This window comes from Pleurodeles waltl, chromosome 8 (assembly GCF_031143425.1).
Source record: "Pleurodeles waltl isolate 20211129_DDA chromosome 8, aPleWal1.hap1.20221129, whole genome shotgun sequence".
Lineage (NCBI taxonomy): Eukaryota > Metazoa > Chordata > Amphibia > Caudata > Salamandridae > Pleurodeles > Pleurodeles waltl.
Window position 1 is genome coordinate 687111419 of NC_090447.1, and position 20017 is coordinate 687131435.

Sequence of the window (20017 nt, forward strand, 5' to 3'; positions counted from 1 at the left end):
ATGTCAACTACCATTATGGCCAAAGAGCCTTCCGAGTCATAATCATGGAGTTGGGTTATGAAAATTTAGAAAAATATGCATACCAAGCAACTGAAAGAATATGTTGCTATTAAGTTAGACATTGCAAAAAATTGACTCATACCAGGAAATAAAAGCAGCTTTTTACTGCACATCACTCAATTTTACAATAACAAATACAAAAATAAAGTACTTTGAAAAAGACTGTTTATTAGTTATCCTTTTATTTTTCTTCAGAGGCATTTTTATAACAGATTTGCAAGTCTATAGGAGTGAAGATGAAATAGTACTTATGTTTTACTAATAGTTTTTTAATCTATACCTAGGTTTTCAGAAACCTCGATCCTAGCAACTAATATGAAAAGAAATGTATTATTCATTGCAAGTTTGAAAATACTAATCAATGTTTAAGATGTGTTAAAAATTAGATTAATTCATGAAAGTACATTCAGAGGTCAGAACAAAATGGAGAGGAGAATAATTTCAACCAAAGAAATTGAAGCCAAAAACAAAACGTCAGAGTATTAACGCCAGACTGAAATCAAGGCTCGTAGGACTACAGCACAATCAGACAATGAAACTACCTGACTGAGCTGTTCTAAATTCAAAACCCAGAAACACATTCTTGTGAAACTTCAAAAGCCATTTGCTGTTCAATAGCATATCTTCAAAGTGAGTGGTGCTCTGCAGCACTCAAAGCAACAAGTTTTTATGGTGTTTCAGAAAATAAACCATGTGGGGCTTTCATCCAATGTGACGAAAGGACAAAATCTAGAATGCTTTGGTCACACACCATCTAGATACTCACCACAAAAGTTTGCTTGGTAGGGTGGCTGAGGAGGTGCTTTGTCCAGAGGAAATTTCGGATGAACCAAAGCTGCCATTGCCACAATCTGCAGTGGGTAAACAAAGATGTGTCATGAAGCATTAATAATAACAAAAGAGCATGGCAGTGCCTCTACCTCAACACAAAAACAAACAATTAAATGGACGAAATCTACATTCAAACAATACCGTCCACCAGCCCTAAGCAAATTTACTCCTTGTCCTTCCCATTCTTGCCCCCATATCTACCACAGATCAACATGTAAGCATGCAAATATGTGAAACCTCTGATTGCAAAATACCAACTACAGCTTCCTAGATAACGAAATGCTGCCGCTTCGGACAGTCAATGCAATAACGAAAGCAAACAATGTCCCTAAACAAAGGTATGCAAGATCAGTTCCTGCAAGTGGAAAAATCTTCAATCTCACCATGACTTAAACACTCCCTGCATCAAGTTAACTAAAATTACATACAAGACCAATTATCCAAGAGCATAATTCTAAGACTTATGCAACCAAGGAGTTCTGTTTATTTTGCCTTGTGCTCATCAATTCCTCCTCCATAACTCCAAAACTGATCGACCGTGCACCCTTTCTGGCCTTTTCACTCCTTTGTAAGACCATGCACACCAATAACATCAGTAACCCGCTCATCCAGGACTTAAATAGGTCCCTAAACTGTTCAACAACTTACTATTCTCTGACTTTCACACACAACATTTCATATCTGCAGTTAATGTGCGTCTGACGAAAATAGCAAATGTCCACCACACCACTTTTTCCCTGAAACGCAGTCAATCTACTTTTTGTATCTCGCCTTTGTCAATCTAGGAAACCCTGCGCGATTTTGAGCCATCTTTACAACAATAGTCAATACAGTCAACGCTATGCTAATTGTTAAAGCCATGTTCACAATACTGAGACATCCCTCACTAATGTTTTATTTTTATCCTACTCAGTCAAAATACAGCCTTCAACACTCTTAACGATTGTAGCATGGTAGGGAATTCAGCCATTAGTGGAGTTCTGCTTGCATTGCTACGGTTGTTCCTTTTCCATCTCCTGGTGCTCACTAGCACAAGTGACAGCCATACCAGCAAGTGTACCTAAAAGAGCAGTCATTCTAAGAAATTAGGTACTTAACTGTAACTCCGGCATTTTAATCTTTTATATATTCATATGTTTGAATCATTCCTCATGGTCACCTAAGAATTTTCGGTACTGTTAAATAGCAGTATAGACTTACAATGGCCACAGACCTCAACAAGAGTGTTCGGATTGTTTCAAAGTGATGGATATGCTACTAAACAAACTGCAGCCAGTGAGGTAGAAGTGCTAGTTATCCTAGCTCTAAAAAAAGAGCACCATAGCACAGATTTCACAACACAGTGGGGGAAGATTATATAATAAATGAGTCTCTCACCAGGAAGGAGGGAGGGTGCATGTGAATATTTGAAAAGGTACAGACCCTGGAGTTACAGGTAACTAATTTATTTTCTAGTACTAAATCTTAAATATACTCATGCTTGATTTGGAAAGGTAAGCACATTAGAATAAAAGAAAGCAGGATGCAAGCTCACTTTCACTGAAATAGGTTAAAGAGGGCAGCCTGTCTTACCGCTGCATTCGGGCTGCATTCCCATCAAGGCAACAGTGCTTTGTAAACGTGTGCCTGGGAACTGTACAGAAGATGTCTTGCAAATTCACACCAGTGTAGAGTGCTTCAGTCTTAGCCATGCTCCTGATAGAATGCTCCCTCACTTCTGTACAGCAGACACTCACCATGCTGTGAAAGTAAATGATGCAGGCTTCGTAGCCAATGTGCTATTCCCTCAGACAGGGGATGGCCTATCCTTTGGTGGCTGAATGATACAGTTGGTCAGATGATCAAACACCTCTTTTCTTGTCCGTGTAAAACCTGATGCACCCACGCACATCAGTGGAATGACTTTTCTGTTGGTGTTTTGGTATTTGGGAAAATGACCACCAAATGATAGGGTCATTGAGGCGAAAACCAGTAGGAAACTTAGATATAAACTGTGAGATGACTGATTGCCTCTGAAGCTAACATGGTCGTACCACGCACTTATCCTTATTTGTATTAGTTCCTCAAAGCCTATTATCGAAAATCTAAAAACAATTAAAATATTGCCTTCTTGGAGTAAGGTTGATCCTCCCGGAACCATCGAAAATTCTTACTGACACTGCTTCAAGCCTAACTTGTTACACTGAATAGGATGTGGAAAGTCAATAATTGGCTGCATATGGCCATGAATGTCCACACCTTTTCAAAACATCCAAAGCCTGTTAACAGTCAACTTCCTGGTTCTCTCTAGATCTTGCTAAAGGAAAAAGGGCTTTTAAAAAGCTGGAACAAAAGTGCCACCGTATATATGCTTTAGGGGACATGTACAGAACTGCCATGAATAATCACTATTTATTAAAGCCACACATTCAGTCTTTTGCTCAAAAAAATAATTTGGCTGGAAATGCACTGCAAAAAATGTTAAACATTACCAAATCCTTCCTGAAGACTAAAACTTGCAATTTGTTTTGTTATAAATGTATATTGGTTGCAGTTGATTCATGTTCATGATTCCTTTGGGTTTGGCCACAAAAATGCTAATGCTCAAAAAGTCATAACAAAAATGAAAAACAAATTGCATAGTAGCAATGGGATAGTTTCGTAATTTCCATTCTGGCAACGGCCCTGCGTTTGCTACTATGGAGTTCAGGAATTATGTAGCTGCTCTTGGAGGGCGACTGTTATGGTAGCATTCTTTAGGCCCCGAACCTGTCAACTCAGGAGTCCTAGGAGGGTTGGTATAATTTAAGAAACTGATCGAAATAAAAAGCAGGAGCAGCATTAGTGTACTGATAGCCACTTTTCTCAATCGGTTTAGGTCTCCGACAGTAAAGGGGCTGACAGAAGTGGGTGGACAGAGTACAACATAAGGGACAAGTATGTTGAGCAGAAAATTGAATGAAGACGTGAAGCTTAAGGTAGTGTAAAGAAGCTTAAGCTGAAATATATATATATATATATATATATATATATATATATATATATGTATACACACACACAAAACATGACATAAAAGCTACTTCACATCAGTTACAACATCATGGCATTATAGCGCCTTATAGTTCTACAATGAATACCCCTCTTTTTCTACTTTCAAAGCCTGACAATGGTTTTTACATTCTAGAAACCTGAACTCCCATACAATACTTATGCTGTACTAAATACTTACAGCACTGGACTAATGCTGGGGAAAAAAGTCTTAGTCTCTCCTATTCCCTCACCAGAAACAGCTAAAAGAACAAGCATATCGAAGACTCATGATCTACATCTGTGGTGCAAGAAGTGGGCTGCTTCGTTGAGTGTAGTTCATGGGAAGATTAAATATATGACCCTACCCTAAATCTTAAAAAAATCAATAAAATGTTACACAAACTCCTAGTGCTTTACTCCTACCAAAATACAAGAGTGTTTTACAAGGATGGCTCTGCACAGCTTGCCAGCTGATATTAAACAGAAACAGGGAATGTTTGAAGGTGACTACTTCAAGCTGCTGCATACACATACTTAAGTTTTATGTGACGCCACCGCACAGCTCTGACATACATGCCATGAGGACATGTTCACACACTTTGTCGGATTCAACTTCCTGTATGCAAGGTTACAATCTAGATTTACCACAATGGCGCCTTAGCAGATGCAAAGATTCAAAAGGGAAATAATTAAAAAAAAGCAAATCAGGGCAAAGGCGTCTGTAACTCAGGATTAGTTTCTTTTGGTTCATGTACAGCACACCATTGCACATAAAAGTTAAAGAATTCACGCTAAAGTGAACTGTGTGAAAGACTTCTCTGAAAATGAGCAGTATAAGGTAGCTTCGATAACCAGGTCTCAGGACAAGATCAACAGATATTTTGGCAGTAATATATGGAATATTAAAAGAAGAGTCTCCCGGTGGCTTTCTCTGTTAATACTCCTAAACATTTGATTTACATAATGCTAAAAATGGTGTTTATAGGCCGAGTTGTAGGTAAGTATATTCCTAATGAGCAAGCTATATTATGGCAACTCATGAGGAGAAAGCATCTGTACCGGGTGGAACAGATCCTACTGTAGCAGCAATACCGCAGGCCCAATTTCCCAAAATAGATTAAACCCTATGTGGGGCAATAAAGAAATCTATTTTTACCACCATGGTCACCATTACATTCACAGAACCAGTAATTCACAAGAATTATACACAATGGGAACATTGTCAGGTTTCCGCACGGGGAGGATTAGAGGCCACACCAAGTAATAACGTGGCAGTTACTTCCTAGTTGCAGTTAGGTCTCAATTTAAACCTTGGTAGGTGCAGAACAGAGCTGCCAGGCTAATCGTAGGAGAAAAGTGTAAAGCATTTATCAGTACCAAAGCAGTTCAAAAGCAAAGCAGAACACCGCAAAATCTGATGCCAGATTACAAAAATGTAGTAAAATTTAATTAACAAATATACCCCCAAAAAAAACAGATTAAGGGAACCGGCGATATGATTTTTAGACGTTTTAAGTAATATTGAAAAAAAAAGCACCTTAAAGGGCAAGGCATCAATTACAGTTATCTGGTCATGCTAGACCAGGGCCTTGTCAAAGGTCAAGGTTGACCACAAGCTACTGCTGGTTTAGTACTGGGGCCGGGTTTGCTCCAAAGGTAAGTTCGTTTTCTGGCTTCTCATCAACACGTCAGTCTCCTTGCTCGGTCCAAAGGAGGGTTAGATGATTGTGGCCTGGTGAAGCGTGGGTCCTCGATGGGAGTCACTGCTCCAGCAGGAAACTTGGTACAGTTGTCATAAACGGCAACTGGAAGACCCATGCTAGCAAAGTCCAGAATCCATACCAAGTAAGGTTTTGTCAGCAGAGGGATGCTGTTCGACATCTGCCCTGCTGAAGTGCCTCCACGTTCCAACTTACACATTTTTCTGGTAGCTGAAAAACTTTCAGCAGTGGAAACCAGCAACTTGAATCTGAAGGACGATTTGACACCAACAGATGTGTGGCTCCTGCGTTGGTCCTGGCCTCTTCTGGTTCTGTGTCAGAAAGGTACTGAAAAAGTTTCCAAGTAGCCAGTTTTGCAGGTTCTAGGATCAGAGGAGTACACTCCAAAACCAGCCAGGGGTCCAGGACCTTGTGGCCCCCACTTGGGGGTTAGGACTCACTCTCCCAAAAGCCATCAGCATGGTCCAGGGCAAATTCAGCTGGCACTGGTGATCTGGGCTCTTGGAAAAAGTAGGCCTCTTGCAGCTTTTGTGGCCTTGTAGCTTAACAGGAGGTCAGCCAATGGACCCTTCAAGTCCACTTTGTACTGGGTACAAGTAGGAGCATGTCCAGCCAATGAGGTCTCTCTCACAGGTTCAACAGTAGGTGCAGTCCTTCTGTCTTCTACAGGTCCAGATGCATTATTCATAAGGTTTCCAAGGTGCCACATGTATGCCAGCCACTAGGTGTGGGTGGTGGAGACTGATCAATAGGGAGAAAGCTTCCAGGGGAAAACCTACCTACTTTGACATCTCCTGGGAGTTAGGCCCTAACCGATCCCACAGTGTATTGTTCTGCCAAACTCCAACATGACAGAACCTTTCTTCCGCTGAGCAGAGCTCTGGTACAATCCCCTTGCAAACCAGTTCTGAAACAGGTGTCTGCCCCTGCCTGCCCACAATTGGGACTGGTGACATCTTGACTACCTGGACAAGGCAAGGGGCAGGTGTAGGTTTGAGTTACATCTGTCTGTGACAGTGAATGCTCCTTTGAAGCTTTTAAGTTGGTTGACACACACCCCAGGCTATCCTGTCAGCAGGAAGGTTGCACTTTCTCCCAACCAAGGCTCTTTTTATTCCCTTTCCTGAAAACCTTTCACACCTCCTTCCAGGGGGCCAGCAGGTTGCCATGTAACAGTTGGGTATTAATTCTGAAAAGGCTCCTTGAGGCAGAAACAAACGTGACTTCTTAAGGTCACTATTTCTGAAATTGACAAAAATTCAACATTCATATTTAGTTGCATTTCTTTTAAACTATGAAGATGAGTGAAGTATTTTCTAGCTAATGCTATTGTGAAGTTAGCTTTATCAATTGTGATAAAGAAACCCGTGTTTTCTATGGCATGTCCAGTGTTTCTACAGTGAAAATGGGTTTTGGGCCTTTTTCACTGTAAAGACATGTAAAACACTGAATAAATACCAGAACTTTAAATATTCTGTACCCTGCCTTAGGGCTGGCACAGCCTACCTTAGGGATTACTTAATACTATTTAAAAGGAATTTTAGGCCTGGCAAAAGGGTGATTGACAGGTCGAAAGGGCAGCTTTAAAACTGTTCAAGTTGGGCTGCTATAGCAGGCCTTGAGTTATGCTTTAGATGGTCACTTTAGCGGTACTACAATATGTGTTGCAAACCACTATTGCAAGTTAACTTACAAGCCCTGGGCACTATATACCAAGAATTTATAGGCAAGTTAAATGTGCCAATTGGGTATTTTTACCAATCTGGCAAGTTTTGGTAAACTGGTCACACCACATGCACTGACAAGCCGCGTTAGCAGGGTCCCAGTATACAGAGTCCAAAACATAAGGGGATGATTATGCAAAAAGAGGCATTTTCTTACAGTTTCCATATCCAATGGTGCTACAGATAAGATATGTCACTCTATTACTGCTCCCAAAAAACAGAAAGACTTCAAAAGAACATGATTACAAATCACAAACATATTCTACCCAGTCTGTTGAAAATCGTTCTAAACAGGGATACGAGTATTGGAAAGAAAACATTAATGTAAAAAAGGTATTCGGGGGAAGACATCTAGCAGATTAAGGGCCTTATTTAGAGCATGCTTAATGCCCAAATGATTTTTGTAAATGAAACATTACAATAAACAGCCCGACTGGGATTTGGGTTTATTAGAGATTTAAAGATGCCCTCTATTCCAAATGTAGTTCTTGGCAGTTTTCAGATTAGTAATTGAGGACAAATTTAATAGATTAATTTTGAATAATTTCATTCAAATCTGTAAATGTTCCAATCTGAAGGAACAGATATATGGCCAATTGATACTGATGTATGTATTTATTTCTTTCCACACCTCCAAGTCCTGCCTCAAGCATACTAGATCTAAATATTTAACTGTTACCACTTGCTTTGCAGATAAGCTGTGTCAACTATGGCTAGCACATAACATGTGAATGGATGAGAAAGAGCACCTATCCACAATTAGTGCAGAAATCGATAATCGATTTCCTCCTCAGTCCAAGTTCTGTTAAAAATAAACGTTTTGCACCACTGTAAGGAAATGCCTCCTTGGCATGGTTGCCCCCTGACTTTTTGCCTTTGCTGATGCTATGTTTACAATTGAAAGTGTGCTGAGGCCTGCTAACCAGGCCCCAGCACCAGTGTTCTTTCCCTAACCTGTGCTTTTGTATCCACAATTGGCAGACCCTGGCATCCAGATAAGTCCCTTGTAACTGGTACTTCTAGTACCAAGGGCCCTGATGCCAAGGAAGGTCTCTAAGGGCTGCAGCATGTCTTATGCCACCCTGGAGACCTCTCACTCAGCACAGACACACTGCTTACCAGCTTGTGTGTGCTAGTGAGGACAAAACGAGTAAGTCGACATGGCACTCCCCTCAGGGTGCCATGCCAGCCTCTCACTGCCTATGCAGTATAGGTAAGACACCCCTCTAGCAGGCCTTACAGCCCTAAGGCAGGGTGCACTATACCATAGGTGAGGGTACCAGTGCATGAGCATGGTACCCCTACAGTGTCTAAACAAAACCTTAGACATTGTAAGTGCAGGGTAGCCATAAGAGTATATGGTCTGGGAGTCTGTCAAACACGAACTCCACAGCACCATAATGGCTACACTGAAAACTGGGAAGTTTGGTATCAAACTTCTCAGCACAATAAATGCACACTGATGCCAGTGTACATTTTATTGTAAAATACACCACAGAGGGCACCTTAGAGGTGCCCCCTGAAACTTAACCGACTATCTGTGTAGGCTGACTAGTTTTAGCAGCCTGCCACAAACCGAGACATGTTGCTGGCCCCATGGGGAGAGTGCCTTTGTCACTCTGAGGCCAGTAACAAAGCCTGCACTGGGTGGAGATGCTAACACCTCTCCCAGGCAGGAATTGTCACACCTGGCGGTGAGCCTCAAAGGCTCACCTCCTTTGTGCCAACCCAGCAGGACACTCCAGCTAGTGGAGTTGCCCGCCCCCTCCGGCCAGGCCCCACTTTTGGCGGCAAGGCCGGAGAAAATAATGAGAATAACAAGGAGGAGTCACTGGCCAGTCAGGACAGCCCCTAAGGTGTCCTGAGCTGAGGTGACTCTAACTTTTAGAAATCCTCCATCTTGCAGATGGAGGATTCCCCCAATAGGGTTAGGATTGTGACCCCCTCCCCTTGGGAGGAGGCACAAAGAGGGTGTACCCACCCTCAGGGCTAGTAGCCATTGGCTACTAACCCCCCAGACCTAAACACGCCCTTAAATTTAGTATTTAAGGGCTACCCTGAACCCTAGAAAATTAGATTCCTGCAACAAGAAGAAGGACTGCCCAGCTGAAAACCCCTGCAGCGGAAGACCAGAAGACGACAACTGCCTTGGCTCCAGAAACTCACCGGCCTGTCTCCTGCCTTCCAAAGATCCTGCTCCAGCGACGCCTTCCGAAGGGACCAGCGACCTCGACATCCTCTGAGGACTGCCCCTGCTTCGAAAAGACAAGAAACTCCCGAGGACAGCGGACCTGCTCCAAGAAAAGCTGCAACTTTGTTTCCAGCAACTTTAAAGATCCCTGCAAGCTCCCCGCAAGAAGCGTGAGACTTGCAACACTGCACCCGGCGACCCCGACTCGGCTGGTGGCGATCCAACACCTCAGGAGGGACCCCAGGACTACTCTAAGACTGTGAGTACAAAAACCTGTCCCCCCTGAGCCCCCACAGCGCCGCCTGCAGAGGGAATCCCGAGGCTTCCCCTGACCGCGACTCTTTGAACCTAAAGTCCCGACGCCTGGGAGAGACCCTGCACCCGCAGCCCCCAGGACCTGAAGGACCGGACTTTCACTGGAGAAGTGACCCCCAGGAGTCCCTCTCCCTTGCCCAAGTGGAGGTTTCCCCGAGGAATTCCCCCCTTGCCTGCCTGCAGCGCTGAAGAGATCCCGAGATCTCTCATAGACTAACATTACAAACCCGACGCTTGTTTCTACACTGCACCCGGCCGCCCCCGCGCTGCTGAGGGTGAAATTTCTGTGTGGGCTTGTGTCCCCCCCGGTGCCCTACAAAACCCCCCTGGTCTGCCCTCCGAAGACGCGGGTACTTACCTGCAAGCAGACCGGAACCGGGGCACCCCCTTCTCTCCATTCTAGCCTATGTGTTTTGGGCACCACTTTGAACTCTGCACCTGACCGGCCCTGAGCTGCTGGTGTGGTAACTTTGGGGTTGCTCTGAACCCCCAACGGTGGGCTACCTTGGACCAAGAACTAAGCCCTGTAAGTGTCTTACTTACCTGGTTAACCTAACAAATACTTACCTCCCCTAGGAACTGTGAAAATTGCACTAAGTGTCCACTTTTAAAACAGCTATTTGTGAATAACTTGAAAAGTATACATGCAATTTTGATGATTTGAAGTTCCTAAAGTACTTACCTGCAATACCTTTCGAATGAGATATTACATGTAGAATTTGAACCTGTGGTTCTTAAAATAAACTAAGAAAAGATATTTTTCTATATAAAAACCTATTGGCTGGATTTGTCTCTGAGTGTGTGTACCTCATTTATTGTCTATGTGTATGTACAACAAATGCTTAACACTACTCCTTGGATAAGCCTACTGCTCGACCACACTACCACAAAATAGAGCATTAGTATTATCTATTTTTACCACTATTTTACCTCTAAGGGGAACCCTTGGACTCTGTGCATGCTATTCCTTACTTTGAAATAGCACATACAGAGCCAACTTCCTACATTGGTGGATCAGCGGTGGGGTACAAGACTTTGCATTTGCTGGACTACTCAGCCAATACCTGATCACACAAATTCCAAAATTGTCATTAGAAATTGATTTTTGCAATTTGAAAAGTTTTCTAAATTCTTAAAAGACCTGCTAGGGCCTTGTGTTAGATCCTGTTTAGCATTTCTTTTAGAGTTTAAAAGTTTGTTAAAAGTTTGAATTAGATTCTAGAACCAGTTTTAGTTTCTTAAAAAGTATTCCAACTTTTAGAAGCATAATGTCTAGCACAGATGTGAATGTGGTGGAACTCGACACCACACCTTACCTCCATCTACAGATGAGAGAACTAAGGTCACTCTGTAAACTAAAGAAAATAGCAATGGGCCCCAAACCTACCAAAGTACAGCTCCAGGAGCTTTTGGCAGAGTTTGAAAAGGCCAACCCCTCTGAGGATGGCAACTCAGAGGATGAAGATAGTGACTTGGAGGGAAATTCCCCCCCTCCAGTCCTACTTAGGGAGAGCAGGGCTTCTCAAGCCCTGACTCCACAAATAATAGTCAGAGATGCTGGTTCCCTCACAGGAGGGACCAACAACTCTGAAATCACTGAGGATAACTCCAGTGAAGAGGACATCCAGTTAGCCAGGATGGCCAAAAGATTGGCTTTGGAAAGACAGATCCTAGCCATAGAGAGGGAAAGACAAGAGATGGGCCTAGGACCCATCAATGGTGGCAGCAACATAAATAGGGTCAGAGATTCTCCTGACATGTTGAAAATCCCTAAAGGGATTGTAACTAAATATGAAGATGGTGATGACATCACCAAATGGTTCACAGCTTTTGAGAGGGCTTGTGTAACCAGAAAAGTGAACAGATCTCACTGGGGTGCTCTCCTTTGGGAAATGTTCACAGGAAAGTGTAGGGATAGACTCCTCACACTCTCTGGACAAGATGCAGAATCTTATGACCTCATGAAGGGTACCCTGATTGAGGGCTTTGGATTCTCCACTGAGGAGTACAGGATTAGGTTCAGGGGGGCTCAAAAATCCTCGAGCCAGACCTGGGTTGACTTTGTTGACTACTCAGTGAAAACACTAGATGGTTGGATTCAAGGCAGTGGTGTAAGTAATTATGATGGGCTGTACAATTTATTTGTGAAAGAACACCTGTTAAGTAATTGTTTCAATGATAAACTGCATCAGCATCTGGTAGACCTAGGACCAATTTCTCCCCAAGAATTGGGAAAGAAGGCGGACCATTGGGTCAAGACAAGGGTGTCCAAGACTTCAACAGGGGGTGACCAAAAGAAAGGGGTCACAAAGACTCCCCAGCAGAAGGGTGATGAGACAACCAAAACTAAAAATAGTAAAGAGTCTTCTACAGGCCCCCAAAAACCTGCACAGGAGGGTGGGCCCAGAGCCTCTTCACAAAACAATGGGTACAAGGGTAAAAACTTTGATCCCAAAAAGGCCTGGTGTCATAGCTGTAAACAGCATGGACACCAAACTGGAGACAAGGCCTGTCCCAAGAAAGGTTCCACTCCAAACTCCCATCCAGGTAACACTGGTATGGCTAGTCTCCAAGTGGGATCAACAGTGTGCCCAGAGCAAATCAGGGTCCACACTGAAGCTACTCTAGTTTCTGAGGGTGGGGTGGATTTAGCCACACTAGCTGTCTGGCCGCCTAACATGCAAAAATACAGACAGCAACTCTTAATTAATGGGACTAGAATAGAGGGCCTGAGGGATACAGGTGCCAGTGTCACCATGGTGACAGAGAAACTGGTTTCCCCTGGCCAATACCTGACTGGAAAAACTTACACAGTCACCAACGCTGACAATCAGAGAAAAGTACATCCCATGGCAATGGTTACTTTAGAATGGGGAGGGGTCAATGGCCTGAAACAGGTGGTGGTCTCCTCAAATATCCCAGTGGACTGTCTGCTTGGAAATGACCTGGAGTCCTCAGCATGGGCTGAGGTAGAGCTAAAAACCCATGCAGCCATGCTGGGTATCCCTGAACTGGTGTGTGTGAAAACGAGAGCACAATGCAAGGCACAGGGTGAAAAAGTAGAGCTGGAGTCTGGAAAAATGGCCCAGCCTACCAAGAGAACAGGAAAGTCAGTTGGGAAACCAACTGCAACACAGCAAAAGAAAGGGAACCTCTCTTCTCAGGAAGAAGTTCTGCCCTCTGAGGGAACTGAGCTTTTGGAACTTGAACCTTATCAGGTTGAGCTCTTAGGCCCAGGGGGACCCTCAAGGGAAGAGCTGTGTAAGGGACAAGAAACCTGTCCCTCTCTTGAAGGCCTTAGGCAGCAAGCTGCTGAAGAGTCCAAAGGCAAGAAAAATGGAACACATAGGGTCTATTGGGAAGATGGGCTCCTGTACACTGAGGCCAGAGACCCCAAACCTGGTACCACTAGGAGAGTGGTAGTGCCTCAGCTGTTCAGAGAGTTCATCCTAACATTGGCCCATGACATTCCCCTTGCTGGACATTTGGGACAAACCAAGACGTGGGAGAGGTTAGTCAACCACTTCTACTGGCCCAATATGTCCAACATGGTTAAGGAGTTTTGCCTCTCCTGCCCCACCTGTCAAGCCAGTGGTAAGACAGGTGGGCACCCAAAGGCCCCCCTCATTCCACTTCCAGTGGTGGGGGTGCCCTTTGAAAGAGTGGGTGTGGACATAGTTGGTCCACTGGAACCTCCCACAGCCTCAGGAAATATGTATATCCTGGTAGTAGTGGATCATGCTACCAGGTATCCTGAAGCTATTCCCCTTAGGTCGACTACTGCCCCTGCAGTAGCCAAGGCCCTCATTGGTATCTTTACCAGAGTGGGTTTCCCTAAGGAGGTGGTGTCTGACAGAGGTACCAACTTCATGTCAGCATACCTAAAGCACATGTGGAATGAGTGTGGAGTGACTTATAAATTCACTACACCTTACCATCCACAAACTAATGGCTTAGTTGAGAGATTCAACAAGACATTAAAAGGCATGATCATGGGGCTCCCAGAAAAACTCAAAAGGAGATGGGATGTCCTCCTGCCATGTCTGCTTTTCGCTTACAGGGAGGTACCACAGAAGGGAGTAGGGTTCTCACCCTTTGAACTTCTGTTTGGTCATCCTGTAAGGGGACCACTTGCCCTTGTTAAAGAAGGCTGGGAGAGACCTCTCCATGAGCCTAAACAGGACATAGTGGACTATGTACTTGGCCTTCGCTCTAGAATGGCAGAGTACATGGAAAAGGCAACCAAAAACCTTGAGGCCAGCCAACAGCTCCAGAAGTTTTGGTATGACCAAAAGGCTGCACTGGTTGAGTTCCAACCAGGGCAGAAAGTCTGGGTTCTGGAGCCTGTGGCTCCCCGGGCACTCCAGGACAAATGGAGTGGCCCTTACCCAGTACTAGAGAGGAAGAGTCAGGTCACCTACTTGGTGGACCTGGGCACAAGCAGGAGCCCCAAAAGGGTGATCCATGTAAACCGCCTTAAGCTCTTCCACGACAGGGCTGATGTCAATCTGTTGATGGTAACAGATGAGGATCAGGAGGCAGAGAGTGAGCCTCTCCCTGATCTTCTGTCATCAGACCCAAAAGATGGTACAGTAGATGGAGTGATCTACTCAGACACCCTCTCTGGCCAACAGCAAGCTGATTGTAGGAGAGTCCTACAACAGTTTCCTGAACTCTTCTCCTTAACCCCTGGTCAGACACACCTGTGTACCCATGATGTGGACACAGGAGACAGCATGCCTGTCAAGAACAAAATCTTTAGACAGTCTGACCATGTTAAGGAAAGCATCAAGGTGGAAGTCCACAAGATGCTGGAATTGGGAGTCATTGAGCGCTCTGACAGCCCCTGGGCTAGCCCAGTGGTCTTAGTCCCCAAACCTCACACCACAGATGGAAAGAAAGAGATGAGGTTTTGTGTGGACTACAGAGGGCTCAATTCTGTCACCAAGACAGATGCTCATCCAATTCCAAGAGCTGATGAGCTCATTGATAAATTAGGTGCTGCCAAATTTCTAAGTACCTTTGACTTGACAGCAGGGTACTGGCAAATAAAAATGGCACCTGGAGCAAAAGAAAAGACAGCATTCTCCACACCTGATGGGCATTATCAGTTTACTGTTATGCCCTTTGGTTTAAAGAATGCCCCTGCCACCTTCCAAAGGTTGGTGAATCAAGTCCTTGCTGGCTTGGAGTCCTTTAGCACAGCTTATCTTGATGATATTGCTGTCTTTAGCTCCACCTGGCAGGATCACCTGGTCCACCTGAGGAAGGTTTTGAAGGCTCTGCAATCTGCAGGCCTCTCTATCAAGGCATCCAAATGCCAGATAGGGCAGGGAACTGTGGTTTACTTGGGACACCTTGTAGGTGGAGGCCAAGTTCAGCCACTCCAACCCAAGATCCAGACTATTCTGGACTGGGTAGCTCCAAAAACCCAGACTCAAGTCAGGGCATTCCTTGGCTTGACTGGGTACTACAGGAGGTTTGTGAAGGGATATGGATCCATTGTGACAGCCCTCACTGAGCTCACCTCCAAGAAAATGCCCAAGAAAGTGAACTGGACTGTGGGCTGCCAACAGGCCTTTGACACCCTGAAACAGGCAATGTGCTCAGCACCAGTTCTCAAAGCTCCAGATTATTCTAAGCAGTTCATTGTGCAGACTGATGCCTCTGAACATGGGATAGGGGCAGTTTTGTCCCAAACAAATGATGATGGCCTTGACCAGCCTGTTGCTTTCATTAGCAGGAGGTTACTCCCCAGGGAGCAGCGTTGGAGTGCCATTGAGAGGGAGGCCTTTGCTGTGGTCTGGTCCCTGAAGAAGCTGAGACCATACCTCTTTGGGACTCACTTCCTAGTTCAAACTGACCACAGACCTCTCAAATGGCTGATGCAAATGAAAGGTGAAAATCCTAAACTGTTGAGGTGGTCCATCTCCCTACAGGGAATGGACTTTATAGTGGAACACAGACCTGGGACTGCCCATGCCAATGCAGATGGCCTTTCCAGGTTCTTCCACTTAGAAAATGAAGACTCTCTTGGGAAAGGTTAGTCTCATCCTCTTTCGTTTGGGGGGGGGTTGTGTAAGGAAATGCCTCCTTGGCATGGTTGCCCCCTGACTTTTTGCCTTTGCTGATGCTATGTTTACAATTGAAAGTGTGCTGAGGCCTGCTAACCAGGCCCCAGCACCAGTGTTCTTTCCCTAACCTGTGCTTTTGTATCCACAATTGGCAGACCCTGGCATCCAGATAAGTCCCTTGTAACTGGTACTTCTAGTACCAAGGGCCCTGATGCCAAGGAAGGTCTCTAAGGGCTGCAGCATGTCTTATGCCACCCTGGAGACCTCTCACTCAGCACAGACACACTGCTTACCAGCTTGTGTGTGCTAGTGAGGACAAAACGAGTAAGTCGACATGGCACTCCCCTCAGGGTGCCATGCCAGCCTCTCACTGCCTATGCAGTATAGGTAAGACACCCCTCTAGCAGGCCTTACAGCCCTAAGGCAGGGTGCACTATACCATAGGTGAGGGTACCAGTGCATGAGCATGGTACCCCTACAGTGTCTAAACAAAACCTTAAACATTGTAAGTGCAGGGTAGCCATAAGAGTATATGGTCTGGGAGTCTGTCAAACACGAACTCCACAGCACCATAATGGCTACACTGAAAACTGGGAAGTTTGGTATCAAACTTCTCAGCACAATAAATGCACACTGATGCCAGTGTACATTTTATTGTAAAATACACCACAGAGGGCACCTTAGAGGTGCCCCCTGAAACTTAACCGACTATCTGTGTAGGCTGACTAGTTTTAGCAGCCTGCCACAAACCGAGACATGTTGCTGGCCCCATGGGGAGAGTGCCTTTGTCACTCTGAGGCCAGTAACAAAGCCTGCACTGGGTGGAGATGCTAACACCTCTCCCAGGCAGGAATTGTCACACCTGGCGGTGAGCCTCAAAGGCTCACCTCCTTTGTGCCAACCCAGCAGGACACTCCAGCTAGTGGAGTTGCCCGCCCCCTCCGGCCAGGCCCCACTTTTGGCGGCAAGGCCGGAGAAAATAATGAGAATAACAAGGAGGAGTCACTGGCCAGTCAGGACAGCCCCTAAGGTGTCCTGAGCTGAGGTGACTCTAACTTTTAGAAATCCTCCATCTTGCAGATGGAGGATTCCCCCAATAGGGTTAGGATTGTGACCCCCTCCCCTTGGGAGGAGGCACAAAGAGGGTGTACCCACCCTCAGGGCTAGTAGCCATTGGCTACTAACCCCCCAGACCTAAACACGCCCTTAAATTTAGTATTTAAGGGCTACCCTGAACCCTAGAAAATTAGATTCCTGCAACAAGAAGAAGGACTGCCCAGCTGAAAACCCCTGCAGCGGAAGACCAGAAGACGACAACTGCCTTGGCTCCAGAAACTCACCGGCCTGTCTCCTGCCTTCCAAAGATCCTGCTCCAGCGACGCCTTCCGAAGGGACCAGCGACCTCGACATCCTCTGAGGACTGCCCCTGCTTCGAAAAGACAAGAAACTCCCGAGGACAGCGGACCTGCTCCAAGAAAAGCTGCAACTTTGTTTCCAGCAACTTTAAAGATCCCTGCAAGCTCCCCGCAAGAAGCGTGAGACTTGCAACACTGCACCCGGCGACCCCGACTCGGCTGGTGGCGATCCAACACCTCAGGAGGGACCCCAGGACTACTCTAAGACTGTGAGTACAAAAACCTGTCCCCCCTGAGCCCCCACAGCGCCGCCTGCAGAGGGAATCCCGAGGCTTCCCCTGACCGCGACTCTTTGAACCTAAAGTCCCGACGCCTGGGAGAGACCCTGCACCCGCAGCCCCCAGGACCTGAAGGACCGGACTTTCACTGGAGAAGTGACCCCCAGGAGTCCCTCTCCCTTGCCCAAGTGGAGGTTTCCCCGAGGAATTCCCCCCTTGCCTGCCTGCAGCGCTGAAGAGATCCCGAGATCTCTCATAGACTAACATTACAAACCCGACGCTTGTTTCTACACTGCACCCGGCCGCCCCCGCGCTGCTGAGGGTGAAATTTCTGTGTGGGCTTGTGTCCCCCCCGGTGCCCTACAAAACCCCCCTGGTCTGCCCTCCGAAGACGCGGGTACTTACCTGCAAGCAGACCGGAACCGGGGCACCCCCTTCTCTCCATTCTAGCCTATGTGTTTTGGGCACCACTTTGAACTCTGCACCTGACCGGCCCTGAGCTGCTGGTGTGGTAACTTTGGGGTTGCTCTGAACCCCCAACGGTGGGCTACCTTGGACCAAGAACTAAGCCCTGTAAGTGTCTTACTTACCTGGTTAACCTAACAAATACTTACCTCCCCTAGGAACTGTGAAAATTGCACTAAGTGTCCACTTTTAAAACAGCTATTTGTGAATAACTTGAAAAGTATACATGCAATTTTGATGATTTGAAGTTCCTAAAGTACTTACCTGCAATACCTTTCGAATGAGATATTACATGTAGAATTTGAACCTGTGGTTCTTAAAATAAACTAAGAAAAGATATTTTTCTATATAAAAACCTATTGGCTGGATTTGTCTCTGAGTGTGTGTACCTCATTTATTGTCTATGTGTATGTACAACAAATGCTTAACACTACTCCTTGGATAAGCCTACTGCTCGACCACACTACCACAAAATAGAGCATTAGTATTATCTATTTTTACCACTATTTTACCTCTAAGGGGAACCCTTGGACTCTGTGCATGCTATTCCTTACTTTGAAATAGCACATACAGAGCCAACTTCCTACAACCACTAATATTCAAAGCACCTTATACAGGTACACAGCCTTACTCAGAGAAGCCGCTGAAAGAATTAGAGAAAGTACTACAGATATAATGCAAATAACTTTTGAAGTTACTGACAATGGCTTCCACAAACTCTCAAAACAAGTGTACGCAATAAGCACTATGTCATCTGCTCTCAATCTCCTAAAATAAGACATCGCTTCTACAACATGGGTAGGCTCAGTTACGAGCTATTACACAGCTAAACTAGATGCTACAAAAACTAAATTAAGATCAAAGTGTCCTAGCAGCTCACAAGTGAGTGCTGCTTTCGAACCTTACAATTTAACTTTCACTCATCGAACACTGGCTAAAAAATAAAGCCAAATATCCCTTTTTAGTATTGAGGAAATGGAAGGTACTCCACTTACCAAGGCTGAGGAATGACGTAACATGACTCCTATAGAGTAATATTCCCGAGCATTACAGCCTTTCACTTCTAAGATTGTCAAAAACACAGGTCCTTGAGTTGGTATAAGAAAATGCATCACACTTTCCCTCAATACACGTATGAGTTCCTGCTTGAACTCCACTCCTTCAGCCCAGATGAACCATCATCCATTGGTACAGATGGGTGCACTAATTCTCTAGGTCACTCTATTCCCTGTGATTTCATCACGTTAGACCGAGTACATGACGGTTTGAAGCCAGGTTTGAACTGTAAATTGTTAGTCATACCAGTTCCATTCATCAAGTCCTATCAGACACTTCCAAGTAACGGTTCCTATATAAGAAAAAATGAAACATGTTACAGAATGGACACCAGGTTCTCCTATGTGTTAACTGTGAATAGAATTACAAAATGTTCTGGTATTGCCTTGTATCCTCCATGTAGTATATTTGAATATGTTACATGGCCTAAAATAGACATGGATAGCCTTGATAAACAGACTTGTTGCAATAACGCAGAAGAGGTGTCTCTAATCTAATCAGCAGAAACCTTTGCCTTACAGACACCTGTGTCAGATTCAGAAACTCCTGCAAAAACAGTTTACAACTCATTTTGCAGATTTGTTGCACACTGAGAAAGAAGCCTCTTTCTAGCATGGTTACCCCACTTTTGGCCTGTTTGTGAGTGTGTATCAGTGTGTTTTTACTGTGTCACTGGAATCCTGCTAGTCAGGACCCCAGTGGTCGTATTGAAAACCCTATATGTCAGTGTGTTTTGCCTGTCTCACTGGGATCCTGCTAGCCAGGACCCCAGTGCTCATAGTTTGTGGCCTAATATGTGTGTTGTCAGTAGTGCTTAACTGTGTCACTGAGGCTCTGCTAACCAGAACCTCAATGCTTATGCTTTCTCTGCTTGCAAATGTGTCACTATAGGCTAATGACTTTATTTACCAAATTCCAATTGGCACACTGCACCCACT

The 20017-nt window shown here is 45.1% G+C and overlaps 1 protein-coding gene across 1 annotated transcript in view; it reads right to left on the bottom strand.

The window, feature by feature from the left end:
• Nucleotides 1–20017, bottom strand: part of POLA1 (DNA polymerase alpha 1, catalytic subunit) — a 1729782-nt gene that overhangs the window by 1494123 nt on the left and 215642 nt on the right. The window contains exon 16 of the mRNA XM_069204808.1: nt 827–911. Coding sequence (XP_069060909.1) covers nt 827–911 — 85 coding nt within the window. The remainder of the gene's footprint in view (nt 1–826; nt 912–20017) is intronic.